The sequence below is a fragment of the Trichosurus vulpecula genome, chromosome 3, assembly GCF_011100635.1.
Source record: "Trichosurus vulpecula isolate mTriVul1 chromosome 3, mTriVul1.pri, whole genome shotgun sequence".
NCBI classification, from domain to species: Eukaryota; Metazoa; Chordata; class Mammalia; order Diprotodontia; family Phalangeridae; genus Trichosurus; species Trichosurus vulpecula.
In genome coordinates, this window is record NC_050575.1 from 3,377,688 (window position 1) to 3,405,389 (window position 27,702).

The window sequence follows — 27,702 nt, forward strand, 5'->3', positions numbered from 1 at the left end:
TTTCTTAGATTCTCAGATTTACTTATCTAGCTCCAACTTCTTTCCTAATCTCCAAACTTGCATCTCCAACTGCCTATTGGACATCTTGAACTGGAAGTTCCATAGACATTTGTTATCTTTCCCCTGAAGTCCACCCCTGTTCCAGACTCCCCTATTTCTATTGAGACCGTCATTCTCCTAGTTAGCCAGGCTTGCAACCAAGGTGTAATTCTTGACTCCTCATTCTTTCTCATCCCTCCCCCCAACCCATATCCAATCCCTACCTCCATCTGGTACAGGCCTTCGTCATCTCATCCCTAGACTACTGTAGGGACCTTCTGACTGGTCTTCCTGTTCCATTTCTCTTCTCATTCCAGTCCGTCTTCACTCAGCTGTCAAAGTGAGCTTTCCCTATTTAATAAATAGGTTTCCCTATTTCAATAAATTCTAGTGGTCTCTACAATCTCCAGTACCAAATGTAAAATCTTCCATTTGGCATTCAAAACCCTTCACAATCTGACTTCTTTATACTTTTCAGGTCTTTTAACACCTTACTCACCTCTTATAGCTCTCCCTCACTTAAATACAGTTCACTTGCATGGCATGGCATCACCTCCCTGATGTCATGGTCCTCTTCAAGAATGAGGAACAAACACCAATAACACCTCTATGAACTCTGTGATCAAGTGACATTGGCCTCCTGGCTGTTCCTCAAATAAGATACTCTGTCTCCCAACTCTGGCCATTTTCTTTGGCCATTTCCAATACCTGGAATGCTCTTTTTGCTTGTTTCTGCCTCCTGATACGATGGCTTCTGTAAAGTCCCAGCTAAAATCCCTCCTTCTACAAGGAGCCTGTTCCAGTGCCCCTTAATGCCAGTGCCCTGTCTCTCTTGATTTTCACTAATTTATGTTGTCTGTATCTTGTTTGTACATAGTAGTTTACATGTTGTCTTTCCCATTGGACTGGGAGTTTTTTGGGAGCAAGGTCTGTCTTCTGCCTTCTTAGCACAGTGCCTAGGACACAGTAAGTACTTAAATGCTTGTTGACTAAGTGTCTGAGAGTAACCTTTTCTGTATCTAGTGTTATAATCATGTGATTTTAAATATGACCTGTCATATTTATAGTTCCTATAGTTTTATTGATTCTCTTCTTTCTTTTCATTTTTTTTCCTTTTTTTTGGTATCAGTAGCACTACCATCAACGTTCCCCTCCATAACATCTCTTCTCTTTCAAAAAGACGCTCTTTCATATAACGACAATATTCAAGCAAAACAAATTCACTTATTAGTCATGGCTGGAAAATGTAGGTATCCTTCTGTACCTCTAGTCTATGACTTCTAGGCCAGGAAGGGGCAAAAATACTTTAGCATTAGTCTTTTGAAGTCATAATCGGTCATTACTTTTATCAGAGCTTTTAAGTCTTTCAGAATTGTTTTCCTTTACATTATTATAGTCATATAAATTATTCCCCTTTTTCTACTAACTTCACTCTGCATAAATTCATACATGTATCCTTCTATAATTTAATATTGCTCAATAATACTTTATTGTGTTCAAATATCTTGATTTGTTTAGTTTTTCCCTAATTAATATTTAATAATGACATTTTTTGCTGTGACAAAAAGTGTATTTTTAAATATCTTGGTTCACATGGGCTTATTTCCCTCTGTCTTTAATCTCTTCGGTTTAATGTAGTTTCAAAATTCTTTCCAGAATAGTAGGAAAAATTCCAGTGCATTAGTGTGACAATTCTTCCACAGCCCCGCCAACAATTGCCATTTTTTTTCACATTTCTCAATCTGATGGGTGTTAGGTAGAACTAGAGAGAAATTTGTGTTTCTCTTTCTATTAGTGATTTGTATAATTTAAACAATCTGGTTTCTGATGGCTTGTATATTTTGTTTTGAGGAATACCTGTCGATGTCTTTTAAGTATTTAGCTACTAAGGAATGGTTCTTGCTCTTACATATTTGAATCAGTTCCTATCAGTAGATTTTAGATAACAGATTTTTATTAGATAAATTAGATACAAGCATTTTTTCACTATTAACTATTTTCTTTCTAATTCTTATTGTGTGGATTTTATTTGTGAAAAAACTTTTCAGCTTTATGCAATTAAAATTATTCATTTTATCTTTTATGATTATACTATTTCTAATTTGGTAAAGAACTCAAATTCTGAAATGTACCCTCCCTTCTCTACCAGTTTGTTTATTGTATGCCCTTTCTGCATCTACTAAGGTGATCATATGGTTTCGGATATTTTGATTTTTAATATCATTATCTTGATTGTTTTCCTAATATTGAACCATCTTTGCATCCCTGGTATATATTCCAATTGGTCATAATGAATGTCTTGCATAAATCACTGCAGTTTGATAGGATTTTATTTAAAATTTGAGAGTCAATATTAATTAATGATATTGGTCTATAGTTTTCCTCTTGTATTTTATCTTTCCTTGATTTAGATATTAGGACTATATCTGTGTGATAAAAGAATTCTAGGAGGGTGCCCTCTTTTTTAATTTTTGAGAATAACTTGTGAAGTATCCATACTATTTTTAGAATTTTACAGAATTTTCTTGTGACTCCATTAGGATCAGATATTTTTTCCTATGGTAGTTTCCTTGTAGCTAGGTCAATTTCCTTTTTTTTGGATTGGGTTATTTCAGATAATCTATCTGGTTTTCTGATAGATTGGGTATTTTATATTTTTGAAGGTATTCTATTTCATTTGTGTTCTCAGTTTTGTTAGCATATAACTACATATAATGTGTTTTAATTATTTCTTTCATTTCTTCTGGGTTTGTTATGAATTCACCTTGTTTGCTTTCTATATTTGATTTGATTTTCTGTCATTTTTAATCAGATTAGCTAAAGGTTTACCAATTTCATTAGTCTTTCCAAAGAACTAGCTTTTAGTTTTATCATTTCTGTGATTTTATTGTTTTCAATTTTTCTTCTTTTTTAAAAAAATTCTCTTTTATGCTTTCCTTTTTGGTTTATTTGTCAGCCTTCTAATTTTTAAAATGTGTACTCAGTTCATTAATCCTTTATTTCTCTATTTTGTTAACATATGTTTAGAGGGATATGATCCCTGCCCCCTCCAAGGACTGCTTTATCTGAATCCCAGAAATTTTTGTAGGTTTTTTCTAATTCTTATTTTTCTTTCATATAATAATTAGTTGTCACTATGATTTGTCCTTTAACATACTCACTATTTAGGATTTCATTGTTAGGTATCCAAGTTCACTTACCTTGGTGGTGTACTTTCCAGAGATGTACATGTTGATATTGAGGCTGACGCACCCATTGCCAGAGCCAGCTCAGTGTTTGGGAGGCTCCAAAGGAAAGTATGGGAGAGAAGAGGTATTAGACTGACTACCAAACTGAAGGTCTACAGGACTGTGGGGCTGACTTCATTGTTGTATGGCTGTGAAACCTGGACAATCTACTAGCGCCCTGCCAGGAAACTGGATCGCTTCCGTTTGAATTGTCTTAGGAAGATTCTGAAGATCACCTGGCAGGATGAGGTACCAGTTACTGAGATCTCTACTTGAACTAAACGGCCAAGCATTCAAAGTCTGTTTCAGACAGCACAACTCCGATGGGCTGGCCATGTTGTTCGAATGCAAAATGTATGCTTGCCCATAAGACTGTTTTATGGAGAACTCACACAGGGCAAGCATTCACATGGTGGTCAGAAGAAGCGATACAAGGACACTCTCAAGATCTCTCTTAAGAACTTTGGAATTGCTTGTGTGACATGGGAGACACCAGCACAAGACTGCTCAGGATGGCATGCCCACGTCAGAGAAGGTTCTGTGCTCTATGAGCAAAGCAAAATTGAAACAGCTCAAAGGAAAAGCAAGATGCACAAGTTTGGAGTGTCCACTCCAAATGTTCACATAGACTATTTGTGCCCGACCTGTGGTAGAGCATTCCGAGCTCGTATTGGTCTGATCAGCCGCAGTCGGACACATTGAAACTTGACTCTAGCATGATGATGCCATTTTGGTCCTCTTAGAGAATGAAGGACAACAACCACAACAACAATCCATTTAGGTTTGTGTCCTTTTGGTTTTGATCCTTGAAGTAATGTTTGCTTTTACTGTGCTATGATCCAATAAAGAATTTATCAACTCTTTCTAACATTTTACATTTTTTAGCCTTGTTTTATTTTTAAACTTTTTTTCCTGCAGGTGAGCTATGAATTCTTTCAATTGATATACATTTTTCTATGTTTGGAAATCCTGGGTAGTTCTCTTTTATTATTATTATTTGCATTTTTGTATTCTGGGTTTTTTGTCTTCTTCTGGGACACCCCTATAATCCTTAGTTATTTATGCACCATCTTTGAGATTGGTCTGTTTTACCTGGATAATGAGCATGCTATCTTTCAACGTTAGTGTTTTTTGCTTCTCTTCTTCTAGGTTGTCCTTCACTTCTGTACATTTGCATTCCCAGTCTCTTGTTCTCTCTTTCGTTTCTTTGGTGAGACTTTCCATTATTGCAGGTTCCAGTTTTTCTATTCTGCATGTTATTTTGCTGTTCAGGCCATAAATTCCGCTTTCATGATTCTTATTTTTCTCGTAACACTCTCAGAAACAGCTTGTTGCAGTTCAGGGTTCTCCTCAAATTCCACAGGGTACTCTGTCTCATCAAGCATTGGATAGTTTTCCTTTGTTCTGCAGTATTTATTCATAGATGCCTGAACTAGTTTGCTAGATCCGGAGACCCTTTTCTGCTGTTAATGTTTTCCCTGTTGATTTATCTATTTATGTTCAAGGTTTTTGAGATTTCTTCTTCCTGAGATCTTTGGTAATTTTAGTCCCCCACCCCCCAACCCCTTATTTAAACTTATTCCTTACTTTCTGACTTTCTGATTTGCTTCTCTCTCACAGTTGTTTCCCTGGTGGATAGATGTCAAAGCACTTCAGCCTTCACCACGCTAGATAATTAATAGTTCACCAGACTAGATCTCTGCCCCAAGTAACTTTTGGGGGGACAAGAAGGATGTCAGCTAGATGCAGAACTCTTTCACTCTGGCTTAGTGGAGTGCTGCACTGTTTCTCTGGTTTCTGCCCCCCAATCTACAGTGTCCCGTTCTTTCTTGTCCCATCTTATCCTGTTCTGTCAGGGAGCTTTTGTGCCTCCTTTCCCATTTGGCCAATTCTACTGTTTAAGGAATTTTTTTCTTCAGTGAATTTTTGTGCCCCTTTTTCCATTTGGCCCATTCTGCTCTGAATTCCTTAAATTCTCCTTATGGCTTTTTGGAACTCTTTTACCATTTGGCCTAGTCTGTTTTGCAAGGTGTTATTTTCTTCAGTATTTTTTTGTGTCTCCTTTACCAAGTTGTTGACTCTTTTTTCATAATTTTCTTTCATCACTCTCATTTCTTGCACTTGATTTTCAAAATCTTTTTTGAGCTCTTCTATGGCCTGAGACCAATTCATATTTTTCTTGGAGGGTTTGGATATAGGAGCTTTGACTTTGCTATCTTGCTCTGATTGTGTGTTTTGTTCTTCCTTGTCACCATAGTAACTTCCTATGGTAAGAATATTTTCTGGTATTTGCTCATTTTCCCAGCCTATGTCTTGACTTTTAACTCTCTGTTAAAATAGGGCTCTGCTTCCAGGGTAGAGGGCACACTGTCCCAAGCTTCAGGGGTTTTGTGCAGCTGTTTTCAGAGATACTATAGGGACCTGTAAATTTTCAGTTCTTCCAAGGTGGTATGATCTAAGGAGAGGTGTGTTTACTCCTCTGCTGGTGTGTGAGTGACCACAAACACTCTTTTCTGCCCTGGAACTGTGAGGAGGGTCCCTGCTCCACCGTGACACAAGCTCTCATGCTCTAGTGCTCCTCCTCGCCCTGGGACTGCCACCCAGGACTTCAACCCTGAGCCTGGTATGGGCAAAGCGACAGGGTCCTGCCTCAGTGCTAGCAAAGAGACTCCTGTAATCTCCTTCTAATCCATTGTTCAACCCCCTTGCTGTCTGTGGGCTGAGAGCTCTGGAAGCCCCCACTGCTGCTGATTCAGCAGCTCCCAAGGTCTGCTCCTGATTTGCTGGGGCCAGGTCTGTTCTGGGGTGGCCTGCACTGGGCTGTGCTCCACTCTCACTCTGGTGTGACAGGTCTTTCCTGCTGACCATCTTTGGCTGGAAAATTATTTCACGCATTCTTTTATGGGTTCTGCTGCTCCAGGAATTGCTTGATAGTGTTATTTAAAAGTGTTCAGAAGGGTTTTGGGAAGAGCTCAGGTGAGTTGCTGCCTTTTCTCTGCCATCTTGGCTCCATCCCCAGGAGCATTCTTTGTGCCTCCTGCTTTTCAATCTCCAAAGCCTGGACTATAGACCAAATAATACTTCATTGTTCCAAACTGCAAAGTCCCCACTCTTCCCCAATCCCCCCAAAACTTTGGGGTTTGGATTCCCTTATTTTCAAGCCCAAGTCTCTTTAGTTGTCTGGTATAGATCAGTGATTTGAGAAAAAGGCATATTTAAGTCTGGAGGGTAAGGCGATTTTCTCTATTACCTGCTTAGGAGCCTTTCTAGCCTTTTCATATTGGGGTCCAGACCATCCCAAATCCTCAGGAGCCCTTTGGGCGCTTCCTGAGCTGGGCGTGGGTAAGAGCCTTTTTCTTTGTCATCTTTTCAGAACCTTATGCTAACTCCTATTTCAAGCGTCTAGAGGCATTCGAGTTTGTATCTCTCTGCAGCAGGGGCTCAGTGGCCCAATGGGCTTTTACCAACAATGACAGCAATAGCTCACATTTCTATAATGTCTTTCCCATAAATTCTCTGCACGATGGGTAGTAAGGACATTATTATCCTCATAGCAAATGAGCAGTATGTGTCCGAGCTCAGGCTTAAACCCATATCATGGCTGTTTTTCAAGTTGATGACTTCTCATACTACACTATGGACTCCCAAAATGTGGCTATAAAACCCAATGGTGCAGATACCAATCCATACCAGCTTGTCTTCCCTTTATGTCTTACAAATCTGCCATGGGGACCAGGTTGGGAGGATACAGCCAGCATTCCTTCTGACCTTTGGACATTGCCCTTTGGAACACTATCCATCAGATATCCATCCCTTGTTTTTTCTTTTTTTTCTTTTGGGAGGGGGCAAGGCAGGGCAATTGGGGTTAAGTGACTTGCCCAACGTCACACAGCTAGTAAGTGTGTCAAGTGTCTGAGGCCGGATTTGAACTAAGGTCCTCCTGACTGCAGGGCTGGTGCTCTACTCACTGCACCGCCCAGCTGCCCTCCTTGTTTTTCTTATGTGAACTTTTCTCCTCCTATCTCCCTGCCTTTTCCAGATTGCTCCCCATGCCTGAAATGTAATCTCTCCTTGCCTGTATCTTATAGAGCCTTCATTTCTTTTAAGGTGCTTCTCAAATGCCATCTCCTATTTCCTCCACGCCCTTGACTACTAGTATATCCCCTGATGCCTTGTATTTATTTTCTGTGTATTTTTATATACTTAAACGTGCACGTGCTGTCTCCTGTGGCTTGTAACTTTCTTGAGGAAGGGATCACGTGTATATGTGTATGTGCATCTGTATCCTCATATACAAATGAAATATTTATAAAGCTCCTGACACAGTGTCCAGCACATAAATGTTTTTCATTATAATAATAATCAACGTGAAAGATTTAGCTACTCTGCTCAAAACAATCTTGTCGTTCAGTCATTTTTCAGTAGCGTTGGACTCCCCGTGGCCCCATTTGGGGGTGTTCTTAGCAGAGATACTGGAGTGGTTTGCTGTTTTCTTCTCTAGAGCATTACCGAGGAAGAAGCTGGGGCAAACAGAGTTGCGTGACTTGCCCAGGGTTTCATAGCTAGTAAGTGTCTCACGCAGTATTTGAACTCAGGAAGAGTTCTATCCACTTGCCCCCTAGCCACCTGTGACCAATACAACGATCCGTGACAGTTCCAAAGGACGCATGATGGAAAATGCTATCCATCTTGAGAGAGAGAACTGATGAACTCTGAATGTAGATTGAAGCATTTTTTTAAACTTTATTTTTCTTGTTTTTTAAATTTTTTGCAACGTGGCTAATGTGGAAAGGTGTTTTATATGACTTCATGTGTATAACAGATGGGAGGGAAAGGGTGTGGAGAGGAGAGAATTTGAAACTGAAAATAAAAAAAATAAAATACAAAAAGAAGGGGAGTTAAAAAAACAAACAAACATTTCTCCTCCCCTCCTCCAGCGTCTGACGCACAGTAGATATTTAGGAAATGCTTTTTGATTGATTAGTTGAAGATCCTTTGTGGAAACTGTTACAAATGCTAAACTCAGCACACTCACCTTGGCTTATAGTCATTTTTATTTATTGCAACAGTAGCTTCTGAGTCACAGCTAACCGTGGTCCATCAGTATTTGGCTGTGGGGTCGACAATCTTCCCTACAAATAAGTGCTGGTGAATGTTTGTATCCATAATGGATACAAAGAAGGGCCTGTCGAACTTGATGGTGACAGGGGGAGCTGCTATATTGCGCTGGATTTCTATGTCTGTGATGGCGGCTGCCACAGTGCCATTTTCGCTCACCTCAAGGACCGCCTTGTGTAACACCTGGTAGAGTAAAGGTACACGTTGTCACTCTGGGTAACCATTAACCTGGCATAGCTGAAAGTAAGCCTCTGACAGAGTACCAGGGCTAGCATTATACGAGGGCAGAATAAGATAGAGTCAGTTTACTAGGGATTTCCAGAACATGGGGTAAGTCCTCATCAGCTTGTTCCCAAACACTTGAAATTCATAGGAGGTGTAACTAGAAGGGACCCAAAGGGACCTGACCTAGGTCTCTTATGGTACAGATGTGGACACAGAAACCCAGAAAGGGAAAAGTCACTTTTATAAGGCCACTCAGGTGATAAGTCCCAGAGCCAGTATTTGAACAAAACCATTCATTCAACAACTAGATGGTAGAGTAAATAGAGGGCTGGGCCTGGAGTCAGGAAGACTCGTCTTCCTGAATTCAAATCTGGCCTCAGATACTTGCTAGCTATGTGTCCCTGGGCAAATCACTTAAGTCTTTTTGCCTCAGTTTCATCTTCATCTATAAGATGATCTGGAGAGGGAAATGGTAAACCACTCCCATATCTTTGTCAAGAAAACCCGAAACGGGATGAAGAGTCAGACATGACTGAAACGACTGAACAACAAAAATTCATTTCACCGTTGAAGATGTAGTTTGAAAATGGAAATCTTCTTGGGATTAATTCTAGTTGGATTTAAGCAATGACTAGGGATTAGGGTAAGGAAAGAGAGTCCTGGAGACCTCCTGCTGGAGGAACCGAAGAGAAGGGAAACAAACCCATTGTAGGAAAGCTAAGATCACAACAGACAACTTTTTTTATTTCATTGTATGGGGAGGTCTGTTCCTAAAGATCATTTCTAAGAAACAAGTGGTAAAAAGAAAAAGAGAGAAGCAAGGGCTTGCACTATGGAATCTAATGAAGTTTAGAAATCACGGAGTTCCGTTTTCTCCTTTTGCTTACGTGAACGCTTAGGGCCAGAGAGATGCAGCCTGCCCAAGGTAATCTGGAACTAGGCGTAGAGGTTGTATAAAGCATTTGCTTTCTTCAGGCTAGATTTGACAAGCGAACCCCGCTACAATACACACTGTGAACTGTCTCTACACGGGTTCCTCACCTGGGGTCTTTGAACTTGTTTTTTAAAGATGTTTTGATAACTCTATTTCAATATAATTACTTTCCTTTGCAATCCAATGCATTTATTTTATGCATTTTATTTTATGTGTATTAATTAAAACATTATTCTGAGGAGACCATAGACTTCACCAGAGTGAGTACAAAGATACAAATGATACAAAAAGGTGGATAATGATCTAGAAGCTTTAATCCTTTCCTCCTGCACATGCATCTTGATTTAATACTCCCCTCGTTGTCATTTTCAATCATTTCAGTTACGTCCGACTCTTTGTGACCCCATTTGGATTTTTCTTGGCAAAGGTACCAGAGTGATTTGTCGTTTCCTTCTCCAGCTCATTTTACAGAGGAGGAAACTGAGGCAGGATTAAGTGATTTGGTTCTAGGTCACACAACTAGCAGGTGTCTGAGGTGAGATTTGAACTCACAAAGATGAGTCTTCCTGACTCTATCTACTGCGTCACCTAGCTGCTCTTCTCAGATGATAGACATGCACAAGTGTGTCTTGGTGATGATAGCCATTCCCAAGCCTATATTTGATATTTTCTAGCTTTGGGGGACCTTCCAGAGCTTGTGTTCCCCTGGCATAACCTTTTAGAACTTAGGGTCATCTACATGACCCAAACTGGTACCAGAAGAAAAATTTAAAGGAGTTGTGATAGAATGCTATCCACACATCCGATCCATTGCCAAGTCCTATTATGGATGTAAGTTCTATTTCTGCATTTTAAACTTTTAAATAAGTTGACCTATTTCAGTGCGGTTAGAGCATCCCTCAGAAATATGTCCACAGAGCTGACTCACTTACCTTGGAAACTTGTAGTTTGGATTGCGTGGAGATGCCTGTGAGGTCTGCTTTGTCAGTGAACACGTCTCTTATGCCAATTTTGGGAAGCAGTTGTTCAAGGTCATAACTGGTGGAGACTGAGATCCTAGGCAGATAAATACTCACCTTCCTGTTGGAAAAGAGACCCAAAAGGAGCTCAGGTTTGCCACTGTACTTGCCAATTGCTAAATGATTTGGCTCCCCAAACCAATGGATTCAATGGACCTTTCTGTTGTTCTGACTGACCTTTGTGACCTCATTTGGGGTTTTCTTTGACACTGGAGGGGGTTTGCTATTTTCTTCTCTAGCTCATTTGACAGACAAAGAAACTGAGACAAACAGGGTTAGGTGACTTGCCCAGGGTCACACAGCTAGTAAGTATCTGAGGCTGGATTTAAACTCAAGAAGATGAATCTTCCTTACTCCAAGCCCAGAGCTCTCTCCATTGTGCCACCTAGCTGCCCATACAATGACCTAACAGCTTAAGCCAATATTGCTTATAGCCTACAGCTGCCCCAGAAAGAGAGGCATAGAAAGCCAAAATCCTTTCTGTAGCAAGCATGGTCAAATGCTATATTGTCTTCAGTCCTGAGTCAAGGTAGGGAAAGATCTGTATGCCTGCCTGAGCAGAGCTAGGAAATATGTAAGCCTGGGCTACCATGATTATGGGCAGCTAGGTGGCACAATGGATAAAGCACTGGGTCTGGAGTTGGGACAGACCTGAGTTCGAATCTGGTTTCAGACAATTACTAGTTGTGTGACCCTGAGCAAGTCACTTAACCTTGTTTGCATCAGTTTCTTCATCTGTAAAATGAGCTGGAGAAGGAAAGGGTAAAGCACTCCAGTATCTTTGCCAAGAAAACCCCAAATGGGGTCACAAAGAGTCAGAAATGACTGAACAACAACACCAAGATTATAAGCTCCTTGCAGATGGGGACTTCATTTTCTACTCCTCCCTCAAAACATCACAGAATGTCAGAACTAAAAGGGACCTGAGAAGTCATATTACTCCAACCTGTACCGAACTGAAATCCTCTCTAATCCTCTTGATAGGTCCTCCCCAACAAGTGGTAGAACTATTATAGGGCTTAACTGGTGTGTGTGTGTGTGTGTGTGTGTGTGTGTGTGTATAATTGGTGAACTTGTTTAAAATACATTTTGAAAACTGTATTTCAATAGAATTGCTTTTCTTGCTAGTTCAATGTATTTTATTTTAGGCATTTAAAAACATTATTCTGACATCCTATTCATAGGCTTCACCAAACTGCCAAAAGGGTCCAGGAATTGCAAAAAGAAAAAAAAAAGAAAAGGGTTAAGAACCCATGCTCTATGGGGTGTCCACTTGCCTGGGTTATTGTAGCATGAATCCTATTCAGAACTTAATTGGGCTAGATGCCCTTTGAGGCCCTTCCAGTTCTGAGATCCTGTAATTAGTTGGTCTCTATGAGTTTCTCCTTGAAGACTTCCTGTGGTGGGGGAGGAGGGCACTGTCTCTTGGAGCAGCTTTTTGGACAGATCTATTTGTTAGGAAATTTGAGCCCAAACCTGACTGCCAGAGCTTTGCTGGTTATACAGTAACATCCTAGAGTCGCTTTTTGATTGACTAGAGGCATCTACATTAAATCCCAGTTAAGCCCCTTACAGAAATAAAAAGTGCTCCTGGCGACACTGTCTCAGTCATAGAATATTTTTAAATTGAGGCCTTTTAAATTCTAGCAAATTTGAAATTTCCCCTTTTTCATATGGACGAATAATAGCTTCTATTCCTATAGTGCTTTAAGCTTTGCAAACCTTAGGAAGAGCAAGTATGATCCCATTTTAGACATATTGAAAAGGCACCAAGAAGCTAAGGGATTGGTCTAATGTCACACTGCTGGAAATGTAAATGAGGGGTTTAATCTCAGAACCTCTGATTTTTTCCCACAATGCCACATTGCCTCTCATTAAAACCTGCTTTACTCAGCTGCCCACACTCCATGGGAGGTGCTGCAGCACAGGTGAAGGATCTCTGGATTTGGAGTCAGAGGTCTTGGGTTTGAATCTTGGCTATGCCACTCACTACCTATACCTGACTTTGGGAAAGTCTCTTCTCCATTGGTCTCAGTTTCTCCTTATGTAAAACAGGGAATTGAAAGATATTACCTTTAATCTCATTCTGTTCTCCATATATTTCAGACAAAATAAAACCATTAGTTGCTTGTGACGTTGTTGGTTGTGGATTCCTTTCATAAAGGCAGCTAAATTTTAATCTAGTAGAAAGAGCTAAGGCAAGAGAAGATTTGTGTTCAAGAACCAGATCTTTCAGTAAGCACGTGGCTGTGCGACCTCTGGCAAGTGACTTCACCTCTTGACCTTGGTTCTTACCTATCAAGTGAGGATATTACTCTGTCTACTTCATAGATCGGGTGCGAAGAGGTTACAATAGCTGCCCTTCATGCTGTAATCTAAGGTTTTCACAATGCTGTGTGTACACGACCTCGTGGGATTCTCACTGGAAGGGTGGATGGATGGATATTCCGCCCATTTGACAAGTGAGAAAACTAAAACTAAGATGTAAGTGACTTGCCCAAAGCTGTACCAACCGTAAGTGCTAGAAGTAGAATTTGAATCCAGGTCCCTCCTAACTCCAAATCCACCTATTTTTCCTTTTTGAAACCCCTGCATATAGTTTAAAATCTGATACAAATTCAAATGTTCACCATTATAGCTCCCTAAGGAAAAAAAACCATAAGACCCAAAGGCGTACGGTGGATATGAGGAGTCTGTGGCGTATTATTTATGATGGTGGCATCTCATTGAGGGTATGTGTAGCTGGGAAAGTGAGTGAATCAGTCAAACGGCAAGAGTAAGGAATAACAAGTGGGAAACCTAAGGGTTGCACTGTTTTACCCAAAGTGTTCAAAGAATAGCAGGAAAGGCCTCTAGTGGGTTGCTGGATCCTCTATGGGGGATCTGCAGAAAGATACGGCTAGGACTTGTGTGGGATGAGAAAGAATGGATGATTTGGGTCTGTAGCAGTGAGAGGAGGGCTGACACCCATGGTATCAGTCAGAGCACAGGATTCTGAGGCACACCTGTGTTTAAGTCCTGACTTTGATACTTAGAAGCTGTGGGTCCCCAGGCAAGTCAGTTCTCTGCTCTGGGACATTATCTCTTCTAGTCTGATAAGGATTGTTGTGAGAATCAAATGGGTAATGCCTATAAAGCTGGAAATCCTCACTCTACTCTACACCATTCTCTACTCCAATTCCTTATCCTTGTTTTATCACATTAATCACACCTTGACAAACCCTAACCTTGGATTACACCCACTATCTACCATTTTCACTCCTCAACATGCTGTTGAATAGCGTTAGAGAAAAATCACCTTCTGATTGGGTCCACTACATGTTTATGTTCCATAATCTTAACAGGGCTCTCACTGCAGTAAGGCAATACTTTTGTGCTCCACAATGGCTATATCCAACCTTTTCATCTCTCCTCTGAACTTCCCTCAGTACCCAGCCCCCAGTGCTCTAAGCTGAGGTCCATATCTCATACTTCACCGAAAAAACTGAAGCCATTTGACAAGAGTTCCCTCTTCTTCCCTCCTCTTCCTCATCTTGAATCACTCCTCCTCTGTTATGTCGTCCTTCACCTCTATTTCACATGAAGAGGTGGCCCCTCTGCTTGCCCAGGAAAACCCTTTTACTTGCACAAGTGATCCCATTTCAACACGCCTTCTTCAGAAGATTGCTCCCTCTATTATCTTAACTTTTTCACTAATCCTTAATCTCTTCCTATGTATTGGCTGCTTCCCTGCTGCCTTCAAGCATGTCTATGTCTCCTCCACCCTTAAAAAACATCACTTGGTCTCACCACCCCTGCTGGCTATTGCCTACGGCTCTTCTTCCCTGGCTTCCATTTTGTCAAGACTCAGTTGACATCCCCTCTTCTGGAAGAGTACCTTAGGGGTTCCCTCTTCTCTTCTAACTGCTAGAGTTTTCCCTCTTGGATTACCTCCCATTTATACTATGGATATCTCACGTATACTTGGTTTATGTTTTCTCTACCATTAAAATGTGAGGGCAGGGACTGGGATTTTTTCTCTTTCTTTGTATCCTTAGTATCTAGCACAGCGTTTGGCATGAAATAAACACTTAGCAACTTAACTTATGACTTGTCTGATTGATTATAGCTGTTAGCTATTAGCAGTCTTATGACCATACCTTTTTTCCACAAATCTAGAATGTGATATTCCTTTCTTAGCGATTATAGCTTCCAGCGCCTGCTCTAATTTGCCTTCATCCGGGAGAACTAAAATCAACCAGGCGTTTCCCTCGTAGGGCAGGACGACCATTGAAGAGAACAGCTCATCGTCACGATGGTAGTACAGTTTTTCCCTTTTCACCATCATCGGCACTTGTACCGTTGTGTTCTCATCCACATAAAAGTCCTGCGGTTCAGTGAGGGTGACATTAAAAGCAGTCTCCCAGTTTCCTGCAGAAAGGACACAGAACAAATAATCAGGTAACCTTACGAAGTGGGAATGTTGGGTGCAGGAGTACCTAGTTAGTATGCAACTGAGTTCAAAGAATACATTTTTATTAAGTGCCTAATGTTCCCTGGAAGACCAGCCTAAAGAGAATCCTGTGTTAGGCCCTGCAGGAGATGAAAACACCTCATGGAGATTACAGTCTAATAGACAGGACCCACAGAGATAACTACATGCAAAATACATCTCAATAAGAGCATAGAAGAAGTGCCATTAAAACACTCTTTGAGGTCCCTAATTTTTTGCTGTGTAGATCAAAGAAAGCTCCCTGGAAGTGGTGGCATTTGAGCTGGGTCTTAAAAAAGGTGTAGAATTTTCATGAGCAGAGATGTGGGGGAGGCCTTCCAGACTGAGAAGATGGAATGAGCAAAAGAAGGCAGGAAGTATGTAAGTGATTCATTTTGGTTAGAGTTTAAGGGAGAGTGAAATGAGGTCATGAAGGCAGGCTGGAGCAAGATGTGTTCGATGTGATCGATGAGGGACAACTTCTGCTTTCTTGCCAAACTGCTTTTTCCCTTTCCGATTGACCGGTTGTGTTTGCTTGTCTGTTCTATATCTATTACTTTGAGTTGGGATCTCATTAACCTACCGTAAACCATACTGGCCTGAAGAAATACATTTTATTTAATGTTTGTAAGTAGGGAAAAATTAAGGGGGCATTCCTTATTCTAACAAGATGACCATTTGAATGGTGGCTTGGAGTGGGCTGAAGGGAGAACCAAGTCTCTTATGTTGAGGTAATGTGATTAATGCTCAATTAGAACTTAGCCAATGGATATGGGCTTTTCTATTGGGTAACTTCACAGGTCTCCATATTCCTAGATGATAAGTGGTACTTGCCTATAGAGAGAGGCAGAGATGAGGGATAGAAGATCAACGACGCTCTTATAACCATAGAGAACATAGCATTGACTCAGTATCTCTGTCCTGGTTGGGCATGCGCAAAACCACTAGGGTGAGTTTGCGACTCCCCATTGAATAGCTATCAGTGCCACCTGGTGGTTAAACCTCTAGTATAAAATATGCTCTTTACCTTGGAATAGAAATAAGGCTCTCTGTAAACTTTCTCCTACTCACTTTTCAAGCATTATTTAATATTGTTTCCTTTCAACACTCTATGCTAACCAAATTGAGTTTCTAGCTTTCCCTCAAACTCGATATTCCAACTTCTGCCTCCATGCCCCATGCCTAGAATTCATTCCTGTGTCACCTTTACTTCTTAGACTTTTAGCTTCTCCCAGTCTCCACTTCAGGTACCACCTCCAGTGGGAAACTTTTTCTCATCCTTTATTGCTTTCTCCTTCAAATAGCTCATTTCTTATTTGTTTATGTGTCATACCTCTTGTCGGAATATAAGCTCCTTGAGAACAGAGCTTGTTTTTCAAAATTGTCTTTATATGTCTAGCAATGATTCCCGTGTCCTGTATATAACATGTCCTGAACATACATGTTCACTGGATTGAACTGATGACTGAGTGATAACAGAATTAAATTTGAATAGGCCTTTCTTTGATAAATAAAATACTTCTGTAGGCCCAGATCCCATGCAGACTTGGTGCCTCCATAAAGGACAGTCCTATGACTCTGTAGGAAGTCGTACAGAGAGATGTGACTCTTGGTTGGCTGAGATTTGATTGAGAGAGAAGAGAAAATGGAGAGGATGCCAGGTACAGATTTTGACTGGTGAATAGCAGACCCTCAGAGGCCACATTTACATGGGGGAAAGTCAGCACCTTAATATTTCTCTTGATTCCTAGAGCTTTCACCCCCCAGAGACTGGTAAATGTGGACTCACTGGGTAAGATTGTTCTTACTCTCCTGAAATGTTATCTAACTCATGGCTCATAAAGCCTCTTCACTCAAATATTCTATTGCCTAATCTATATGGCTTCCTTGATCACCATTTTACCTACTTACTTTGACAAATAAGTTTTTTTGGTACTCAGGATTGTGGTTTGTGTAATAGGTATATGGTGGTATGGCTCAGCTGCATGATATTAGATTGACAGTTACCCTCCAGGTGCAGAGTGGGGCTTCTCTCTCTCTCTCTCTCTCTGTTTCTCTCTGTCTCTATCTGTCTCTGTTTCTCTCTGTCTCTCTGTCTCTATCTGTCTCTCTGTCTGTCTGTCTGTCTCTCTGTCTTTCTCTCTCTCTCTCTGTCTCTCTGCCTCTCTCTCTCTCTCTCTCTGTCTCTCTGCCTCTCTCTCTCTCTGTCTCTCTCTCTCTCTCTGTCTCTCTGTCTCTCTGTCTCTCTCTCTGTCTCTCTCTGTCTCTCTCTCTGTCTCTCTGTCTCTATCTGTCTCTGTCTGTCTGTCTGTTTTTCTCTGTCTCTCTCTGTCTCTCTGCCTCTCTCTCTCTCTCTCTCTGTCTCTCTCTGTCTCTGTCTCTGTCTCTCTCTCTGTCTCCTGCCACTTCCTGTTTCTACCCGAGTAGCAGAGGCAGGCACGAGAGGAAAACAATTAGTTTGAGCGTGGAAAGTAGCTTTTCTCCTGAATCCCCTAAAAGAATCATTCCTCTAAACCTCAGATAACTGATGTATGTATAACAAATAGATAAAACTCCACAGCCCGTGTCCCTCTTGAAAATAGGAGACGGAGGCAGGGATCACTCAACTATGGCCATTCTCCTACTCCCCACAAAGGTACGACTCTAGTCTTCCTGGAGCTATGGGATGGATAATTTCTATACCTACTTTTATATATCCACGTGACAGGTAGGCTGCCAAGTCTTTGTTACAGCTAGAAAGAAAATCTCCCCAAGCCCCAACAAATCACAAAGATCAGTGACTTCATTTTGCGAAGAGACTTTTCAGCTTTACAAAGGCATTCACTCTAAGTTACCTTTAAATAGTGAGCTTTACTCACATAACGTGAATATATCCATCAGAATGTAGAATTACAGGATTTAGAACTGGAAAGGACCTTGAAAATGTGGCCTCATTTTACTAAGGAGAAGCCTGAGTCCCATAAAGGGAAAGTGATTTGCCCATAGTCGCTGCTGGTAGTATGCAGCATTGCCAGCATTTGAGCCCAGATCCTCTGTCTTCAAACTCAGGACTGTTTCAACCATATCATGCTGTAGCTCCTGAATAAAGGAAAAGTTATCAGACAGCCAGAGAAACTTAAGTTAAAGCATTGGCCATTAGAGTCAATCTGGAAAAAAATTTTAAATTAAAAATGATTAAAATAGTTGATCTGAAATTAAACACATTAACTCTTACAGATAGCATAGCTTAAAAGGAAAATTTGATTTATAATCATTTGATTTATATGGAATTTTCAAGAGCAGAGCTATATTAGATAAATCGAGATACAGGTGAAATCAGAATTGGGAACACAAAGGAGATGCTGATGCATACAAGATACATACAAGAAATCTTACCCTTGAAAAAAATGTGGTTTATCAGAATCATCACTGTGGTGGGGTCTAGATGCTTGATTAACTCTGGAATTTTTCCATGTGTTTTCTTATCTACATAATCATTAATCTGCTTCTTAGCACCTTGAGAATCTTTGAAGTTTGCGGCAAACACTTCTGCTCCATACAAGTTCTTGGCATCATCTAAGAAGCTTTGGAGTGGTTCCAGCTGATCATCAATAAAAAGGCCGTTGCCACTTTCCAGCTGCACTTTGCCCTCCGTAGTGTTCAGTAGGTGAGCAAGACCTTGGAAACCTTGGTGGATCTCCCTTTCCTGAAGCTCTGTGAGATTAAAACCTAGGCCCTCCAACAGATTAGTTAGGGTGGCCGTTTTGGTCCCCAGGGAGAGCATGGCGAAGGCAGTGGCGATGCTCACGGGAGAGAAGAAGACATTCTTCTGAGGATTTTCAGAAACCAGCAGCTTTAACAATCTTCCAGCAAATTCTGAATTGGCCAGACTTATTTTGTGGTAGGCCTGTTCATGGTTCGCCTGAGGACTCTGTTCTTCAGCATCAGATTGCTCTTGGCAGAAAACAGCTTTTGGAATCCAGGCCGCTAGCAGGAGCAGGTAGAGTGGCAGCTGCATTTTCCTTAGGAACATTTCTAAAATAAGTTGAAAGAGATAATAACATTATGGTGATGGTTAAAATGTCTGGCTTATGTAACATGGAGGTCTGTGACTGAATTCTGCACAATGTAAATGCATCATCTTGTGGATTTACTGGCCAAGACCGAGTGCTAAAAAAAGGAGAAATTACATCTGAAATAGTTAATTCTTAAGAGAAGAGATGGAGGCAGAGATCTGCTTAGGGTGGAGTGGTTGTGGCTTTGTCCCTGACACCAGTGTCTGAGGGGGCAGGGCTCCCTCCCTGTCAGAGTCTGGAGTCATGTTTTGCCATCTCATACCCTTAGGGAATTGGGGTGGAGGGGCTTCCTGAGGGGGTTGAGAGTGTGTGTTGGTAAGTATTAAACAAGCAGCTCTGTAAAAAAAAAAAAAAAAATATATATATATATATATATATATATATACAGCTCATACTCTAAAATTTAAACTGCATTATTAATATTTTCTCTACCAATTTCTTAAGACTGGACAATCGACAAAATAATAAACCAACCTTTTGATTTGTAGCATTTACTAATTTCCAAGGTTTAAAAGCTCACATTGAAAGCCTGTATGAGATAGCTCAGTAAATCCTTGGGAACCAGAATCACCTGTAGTGAATGTTGGGGCAGGAAAGAACAGGGACAGATATGGAGGACATTGTGTCCTCCAGATGCCAGGAAATAGGGGCTGGGATGTTCTGGGGGAGGTAGAAAGATCAGGTGCTGCACAAACAGAGGCCTTTTTTGTTGTCGTTCAGCTATGTCTGACTCCTCATGACCCCTTTTTGGGGTTTTTTGGCAAGGACATTAGAGTGGTTTGCCATTTCCCTTTCCAGCTCATTTTACAGATAAGAAAACTGAGGCAAACAAGGTTAAGTGACTTGCTCAGGGTCACATAGCTAGTAAGTGTCTAAGGCTGGATTTGAATTGAGGTCTTCTGACTCCAGGTCGGGTAGTCTGTCTACTGTGCTACCTAGCTGCCCCCAAACAGAAGCCTGGACAGGGTCTGATGGCCCAGAGATCGCAGGAAGTGACCGTGGCAGTCATAGAGTTTATATATTCTTATATATTTCATATATATATATATACACATATATACCATATATATATAGACATAGATATAGATTTACTTCATTATGTAGTTCAGAAAGCAGGCTTGCACAAGTGAAGTCAGTTATCTAAGGTCACACAGGCAGTAAGCAGTAAGAGACAAAGCCAGGGTCTGTAGGCACATCCCTTGACTCCAAATCCAGGCCCTGTTGCCATCCGTACCAGTTCAGGGACCAACACTGGGCTGGAGACCCCTCTCTTCATCTCAATGAGCCTGTGGAGGCAGGGGGAGGGCCCACCTCGAAGCACAGGAGAGTATGGGGAGAGGGGGAAGAATTCAAGAAGAAAGGCCTGGGGAAGGAGACGGTATCTTAGGCCACATCTTTCTCTGGAAGCCAGGGACCTTCTTTCCTTCAGAGTTTTGTGCTACCAAGCTTCTCAAACTTTCCCATAGGCTAGAACCTGTAGCAAAAAGAGGTTGTTATGGGGCAGCTAGGTGGCACAGTGAGTACGGCACTGGCCCTGGAGTCAGGAGGACCTGAGTTCAAATCCAGCCTCAGACACTTGACACACTTACTAGCTGTGTGACCTTGGGCAAGTCACTTAACCCCAATTGCCCTGCCTTCCTCCCTCAAAAAGGAAAAAAAAGAAAGAGGTTGTTGTTCAGTCATTTAGTTGTGTCTGACTCTTTGTGACCCCGTGGACTTGCCCATGGGGTTTTCGTGGCAAAGGTACTCGAGTGGTTTGCCATTGGCTTCTTCTGCATGTCCCCATTTTACAGATAAGAAACTGACTCGCCCAGGGTCACACAGCTAGTAAGCGTCTGAGGCCGAATTTGAACTCAGATCTTCCTGACCTCAGGCCCAGTGCTTTATCCACTGCATCGCCTAGCTGCACCTGGTAGAGAGAGTGCTGGCCTAGAATGAGGATGGAAGGAAAAGGAATACACATTTATATAGCGCCTACTAGATGCACCTGGTGGAGAGAGTACTGGCCTAGAATGAGGGTGGAAGGGAAAGGAATAAACATTTATATAGCACCTACTGGTTGCACCTGGTAGAGAGAGTGCTGGCCTAGAATGAGGGTGGAAGGGAAAGGAATACACATTTATATAGCACCTACTGGTTGCACCTGGTAGAGAGAATGCTGGCCTAGAATGAGGATGGAAGGGAAAGGAATAAACATTTATATAGCGCCTACTAGATGCACCTGGTGGAGAGAGTACTGCCCTAGAATGAGGGTGGAAGGGAAAGGAATACACATTTATATAGTGCCTACTGGATGCACCTGGTAGAGAGAGTGCTGGCCTAGAATGAGGATGGAAGGGAAAGGAATACACATTTATGTAGCGCCTACTGGATGCCAGGCACAGAGCGAAGGGCTTTACAGATATCTCATTTAATCCTCACAACAGCCCTGCGAGGTGGGTGTTGGGTCCTCCTGACTCCAGGCTCAGCGCTCTGTAGACTGGCCGCCTAGCTGCCTCAGTGGATGGAGAACAATGTGGTGAGCTGAAGGGGTTTCACAGAGTCTATTTCAGGGGAGACCAGAGTGTTTGAGAAGAGATCATCGCGTCTCTTGAAGTAACTAAGTCCCAGAAGAGAGGATGAATTAGAGCGGAAGACTGTGGAGGCCATGCTGATCTTGAAAGGGGGCTGGTTGACAGCAGCTCCTAGGGTTGTTGTAAAGAGAGGTTGGTGAGGGAGAAAAGTAGAGGGAAAATCTGGAACTGGCAGTGAGGAATAAGTAGTGTTCCTCCTTCTCCTTCTTGTCCTGACCCAGTGAATCGGGAGACCTGAGAGGAAGAACACGGAATTCCAGAGAGAGTGACCAGGGTGCGGTGTCCTTCAGGTGGAGTCAGGCTGGATCTGGCCCATCTGGTGACAACAGCCAATTGTTAAATTTGAAGCGTGAGAATTTATCCTGCAGAAATCAGCAAATGCTAGTAATTAGGGATTGGTTTGGGATTGTTATTGACCACCTAACCATAAGAAAGAGATGGAGAAAATTCTAATAATTCAAGTTAAACTTAAAAGTGTGTCCTAAGTACATTTTTTTTTTCAGAGAGCTGGTTGTTAAACACTTACTAGCATGCTCCTGGATCCAAGTTGCTATAAGTGCTAGAAGGTGTATCCTATGAGGTCACGGCCTGGGATAAAGGAAATTTTGCTCACAGTCGAACAAGGCTTCCAGAAGTACTATGAAAGGGGAAGGAACAGCTGGGTAGGACTGAGGTGGATAGGGATGAAGGATTAGGGTCTGGTAGCATGGGAAGGGAACATTTGCTTGGGCAGCCTGAGACACCAAATCGTAGGGACTCAGAATGAGAACAGAGTTTACGAATCACAAGAGAGGGGATTTTCTCAGAGCTCTCTTTCTGCCTCAACTGCCCCAGGTGCCAGAATTCCTGGTTAAAACTTTGGATAGAGGTCAGGGGTGAGGGTTAAAATTAAGCAAAATTGTTACCTTGCTCTCAGGAAGGCTTATCTTTTATCCTGTCCATTATACTCCAGAGTGCACTGACTCCTTCCTTGTTTTTTCTCATTCATGTTTATTTGTAATCTGCTCTCGGAGGATTCTCATTCATTGAGGTTCAAATAAATAACTTGTGTGACTCCAAGTGAAATTTTAATGAACAAGGATGAAAATCCACGCTAAAGAGAAGAACCTCTAAAAATGGAATTGCAAGTGCTTCACTTGGTGATGTCTAAGGTGCCTCCCAGCTCTACCAGTCTATGATTCTATCCTCGGGCAAAATGTGGTCAATGTTTAACCAGCAAAAGAAAGAAGGTGGTGTCATTATCCATAGAAATAAAAAGGGGGATGGTTCTCCCTTTTAGAATTTGGCACCCCAAATTTGGTGTGGGACAAAAAATAAAACAAACAAAAAACTACTGCCATTGATAGTATGGATGCCACATATGTGCATATGCCCTAAAGTCAAAGGTGTCATATCCCTTTGTGTAATGCTGGTCAAAATTAACTTGGAGATAGCCCAAGATCATTCTGGAATCATTCCAGTTAGCCACAGAAGTCAGAAATAGGTGAGTGCTTAAAGTCCCATTAGGGAGGAAGGAGGAGACTGTTCTGTGGAGAATAGTGAAGGCTCTCACTGTCTAATGGGATCTTATTGTCTACACATAACCCAGAGTATTTGAACTGGAAGGGTCCCTAGAATGCCTTTAGTCCAGCCTTATCATCTTTTAGAGGAGAAACCTGTGTTTTAGGGAGATAAAATAACTTGCCCAAGTTTGTAAAAAGAGTTATTGAATGAGCTGGAACTAGAACTGACCAGTCCAAGGATTTTCCTCCAGAATTGTTTTTTGGAAAGGATCCTCAAAAGAAAACGACCAACCAACCAACATAGACAAGGAAATTAAAGCTCATAAGGTTACTTTATTGTCTAAAGTTACTCCAACAGTTATTTTAATCTTTGATTATGGCTCCAAATGAAAATAATATAATTAGAGTTAGAAGGCACCCAAGAAAGGGTCCGTCTAGCCCAGGTCTTCTTCACCTGAGGTCTTTATAGTTGTTTAAAAAAAAGCAAAAACAAAAATAAACTTTGATAACTGTGTTCCAATAGAATTAACTTTCTTTGTATCTTATGTATTTTACTTTATGCATTTAAATATATTATTCTGAGAAGGGGCCTATAGTTTTCACCAGAAAATTAATATTTGCAAAGGGGTCTATGACCCAAAAAAGGTTAAAAAGCCCTGATGTAGACCAACCCTTATTCAAATCATACAGCCTGTTACAATGTCCTTGATGAGTGATCATCCATTTTCTGCTTAAAAAAGTTCATTAAAGAAGAACTCACTATTTCCCAAGGCCTGCTGTTTCATTTAGGGGCTTCCTGTATATAAACTTACCTTAATACTGAGTTGAAATTTTCCTTCACATAAAAGTGGAGGGGACCAACATGTTTCCTTCCCTTGTATGTCTTTTGGGACTAGGCCTAAGTTTGGAAGTCTTGTTCCCCAAGAAAGAACTTACTGGCACTGGATATAACATGAAATTTTCAGGTATGGCAGGTATTAGCAATGGATGGCACATGATGAAGGAGACAACGTCTTCTTGTCACTCACCCACTCCTCTATCATCTGATGTTTTTCTCTCCCTCCACTTCTTTTTCACATTTTTCTCTCTGTTTTTTCCTTGTATTCTCTTGCTTCCTTTTCTTCCTTTTTTTTTTTTGCCCCTGTGTTCCCCTCCCTTGACACTTATGTTAATTTGTACTATCCACAGACTTTACTTGGTCTCCAAAAGCAATCACTAGCCTCTGGTATATGACAGCCAGTGGTGTGTTTTCATAACCCAAAGGACATTTCTCTTCTTCTTTATTACTGTCTCAAGATCTTGGAATGGTAACACCCATTCTGGGTCCAAACCAGAGATGCCATTCCTATTTTTCATAGACCTAGAAAGTTAGTTCCAATCTCAAGTGGCCCCTTTGGTTTACACTAAACCAAGATTGCTTTAGCTCAAGCCTGATGTCTCAAAGGTCTTTTGGAACCTCCTCAGACCAGATTTGAGCCACCTCAAATCACTTCATGTTATCTAAGGGCTTCCAGGGGAGCCATGGATTGAAACCCACTTGCTGGAATACCCTAAAATATTATTTTCTTCATTAATATAGATCGGCCAAGGTTGGGGAACTCTTTCTACCAAGTTTCACCACGACATTGTATACATCCATAAATCAGACATGGCGGCTTGGTCAGCTTTTTCTGGTGCTATGACTTTGGGTACTGACCTATGAACCCAATACCCTGGGTTGTTCTAGTGTTGTCATTTGTGAAGAGAGGAATCTGGGTTGAGTTGAAGGAATCCATTAGTTCAGAGTGGTTCAGTGAGCTTGACTCCATGGTACCTCCAATGGTTCTGAGCACTGTTTGTATGCCTAAGATACCAGGTTATCACCTGGTAATAAGAGAAGTGAGACTTCTCCCTGTCTTGGTGAGATTAAAAATAGGCTCTAATTGCACCTAGACATCGTTTGGAGTGCTTTATTGCTAGCAAAATGATTTACAAATATTCTTTCATTTTACCTCACTACAATCCTGGGAGGTGGGTGTTGGCCTCTCCATTTTGCATATGAGGAAACTGAGACAGACAGAGGTTACATGACTTGCCCAAGGTCATACCGCAAGTAAGTGTTGGAGACTGCATTTGAACTCAGGTCTTCCTGACCCTGGATCCAGCACATTATCCATTGGGCTACTTAACCTAGACACTTTTCCTTTCTTTTGGCCTCTTTCATTTCTTGCCCTAAATTGCTCAACCTACCTTCCAGGTCAGAAGATCAAAAGAGATGAGGTTTGTAAGTCACTTTGCAAACCACAAAGTCATATATAAACCTCAGATCTATTGTCATTATTTTTATTCCAGAAGATTTATTTCCATAGGTCTCATGGAGCCTTTCCCCTTGTGTCTGTGCTTTGAGGTCACCTCCTCCCTTGTCTAGTTTCCCCTAATATTTTTCCCTTTAGCACCAACCTACAACTTTTGGCCTTCCTCTTCCAAGTCTTTGCCGCAACTGAAAAGGAGGGTGTAATTTTAATTCTTAGGTTTCCTCTAACTGAATCATGAGGCTATTTGTCAAATAAAATGTGACTCCTGTCCCAAATTCTGCTTCTATAATGTGTTATTTTTGCTAATGAAATGAGATTTAGAGCCATTCCAAAAAGAATTGTTTTATATTCATTTTGTTGAAACTGTTTTTTTGACTGTTGAAATTTTTCTTTAATCAGTCTGCCCTTTCCTTTAATATTTCTGACAGAAATAGAATAACTTATTCTTTCACACCACTTTTATGAGAAAGTTCAAATAAATGCAGGAGAATTTCAAAGGTCTCTATTGCCACCCCTCCCCCTTTTCTGAAAATGCAATCACCAATGTTTCAGATTAACGCCCAGAAGTCACCAAAACCATCCATGTCCTTAGCAATCACAGAAGTCAAAAGCTGAATATTCCTGAGTTAAAAAACGTAAAAAAAGAATGACTTACAGCAGATTCCAAAGGAGCTTCCTGTTCTTACCAGTGCTAATCTGCCAGTCCCTTACTTGTGCTGTCGAATAGTATTATGAAACAGATTGAACCAGAGTTAATATTAACTCAAGCAGTACAGCATGATGCTGTAGCAGGCAAAAGTAAATCCTGGGCCTTTACTTGCTTACGTGTAATCAACAGCAAAGATAAAAACCAGCTAAAATCTAGAGTTGGGGAGAAGAATTAGCCAAGTCACACATTTTGTTTGTATTTGTATTGTGAGGCATAATCATGTAGTGGGAGAATGGACTGGAAAGGAGGTTAGGTGGGGAAACCGAGTCCCAGAGAGGATTAAGTTATATTCCCAAGGTCATGGAAGGAATAAATAGCAGAGACAGATGTCCAGCCCAAGTCTTCTGATTCTAACATCAGTATTCTTCACTGTGCCACACTGTTTCTATAAAGTTAAATAAGACTTTGGGGCAGTGGTTCTTCACTTGGGCTATGTGAACTGGTTTTAAAAAATATTGTCATAACTGTGCTTCAGTATAATTGGTTCCCTTTATAATCTTATGTATTTAAAAAAACTCTTCTGAGAAGGGCTCTGTAGGCTTCATAAGGTTGCCAAAGAGGACCATGGTATAAAAAGTGGTTAAGAATTCATGTTTTCTACCTTGATATCCAGCCACAAAGGAAAGGATAGCTCTTGCTATGAAATTCTGTCAGTCGGTCATTTTTCACTTGTATCCGACTCTTCATGACCCCATTTGGGGTTTTCTTGGCAAAGATACTGGAGTGGTTTGCTATTTCTGTTTCCAGCTTATTTTACAGATGAGGAAACTGAGGCAAACAGGGTTAAGTGACTTGCCCAGGGTCATGCAGCTAGTAAGTGCCTGAGGCTAGATTTGGACTCAGGAAGATGAGTCTTCCTGACTTCAGGTGTGGTACTCTATCAGTGGTGCTGCCTAACTGAGGAAGGGGAGAGAACTGGAAGAGGGGGGAAGTTACCAGCACCATCTGTTCAGTACTGTATTTACTTTGCTTTTCTACTTTCTTTGACTGTAGTTCTTCTGAATTCACAGTGGATGGCACTCTCTCTCTCTTTACGGCAATCTCCTCTGTCTTACTCTGAGTTCTTCTTGCTTTTCATGGCTGGTTGTGTTCCAGTAAGGTCACCCCTTAGTTGAAGGTGGGGAAAGCTCTAAGAGTTCTTTTGTCTCAGAATATGATTTGGAGGATGAAGATAGGAAACTGAATTTTGAAGAGCTTATGACCTGGCTTCTAGTCCTATCTTCACTACTTGTTAAGCTATATAATAGTGAGCAAATTACTTCCCTTCCCTTGATTTTAGTTTCTTGATTTGTATAATAAGAAGTTTGAACTAGATTAATTATAAGATCCCTTTCAGTTCAAAGTTTTATAATTTTATAACTCATCCGAGGTCACATAGCTGAAGTAGTGGCTACTACCACAAAGGGGCTGAGGTAGAACAGAAACCCTAAACATAAATCCAAGGCTACTTTGATTTCACTATGCTGATTTCCTAGTGTCTGTAATTCCTAATAACATAATCCACAATGAATGCTGGAATAATCATCTCACTTTTCT

At 41.2% G+C, this 27,702-nt stretch overlaps 1 protein-coding gene across 2 annotated transcripts; it reads right to left on the bottom strand.

Moving 5' to 3' along the window:
* Positions 1-8,302: 8,302 nt before the first annotated feature.
* On the bottom strand, positions 8,303-26,212 carry LOC118841389 (alpha-1-antiproteinase 2-like). Of its 2 annotated transcripts, none has more exons than XM_036748779.1 (5): positions 26,113-26,212; positions 18,409-19,047; positions 14,702-14,972; positions 10,476-10,623; positions 8,303-8,567 (listed from the first exon to the last, which is right to left on the bottom strand). In XM_036748779.1, the coding sequence occupies exons 2-5, from the start codon at positions 19,043-19,045 to the stop codon at positions 8,367-8,369; spliced, it is 1,257 nt and encodes a 418-aa protein (XP_036604674.1). In that variant the 5' UTR covers positions 19,046-19,047; positions 26,113-26,212; the 3' UTR covers positions 8,303-8,366. The 2 variants fall into 2 exon arrangements, with proteins under 2 accessions (XP_036604674.1, XP_036604675.1); XM_036748780.1 differs by lacking the exon at positions 26,113-26,212 and adding an exon at positions 22,567-22,662.
* Positions 26,213-27,702: the final 1,490 nt, after the last annotated feature.

Coding starts and splice junctions, on each gene's coding strand:
- LOC118841389 (XM_036748779.1), bottom strand. CDS start 19,045: ATGTTCCTAAGGAAAATGCAGCTGCCACTCTACCTGCTCCTGCTAGCG. Junction 14,973..18,408: donor AAACCACATTTTTTTCAAGG/GTAAGATTTCTT, acceptor TCCTTTCTGCAG/GAAACTGGGAGACTGCTTTT. Junction 10,624..14,701: donor TCTAGATTTGTGGAAAAAAG/GTATGGTCATAA, acceptor CTTTTCCAACAG/GAAGGTGAGTATTTATCTGC.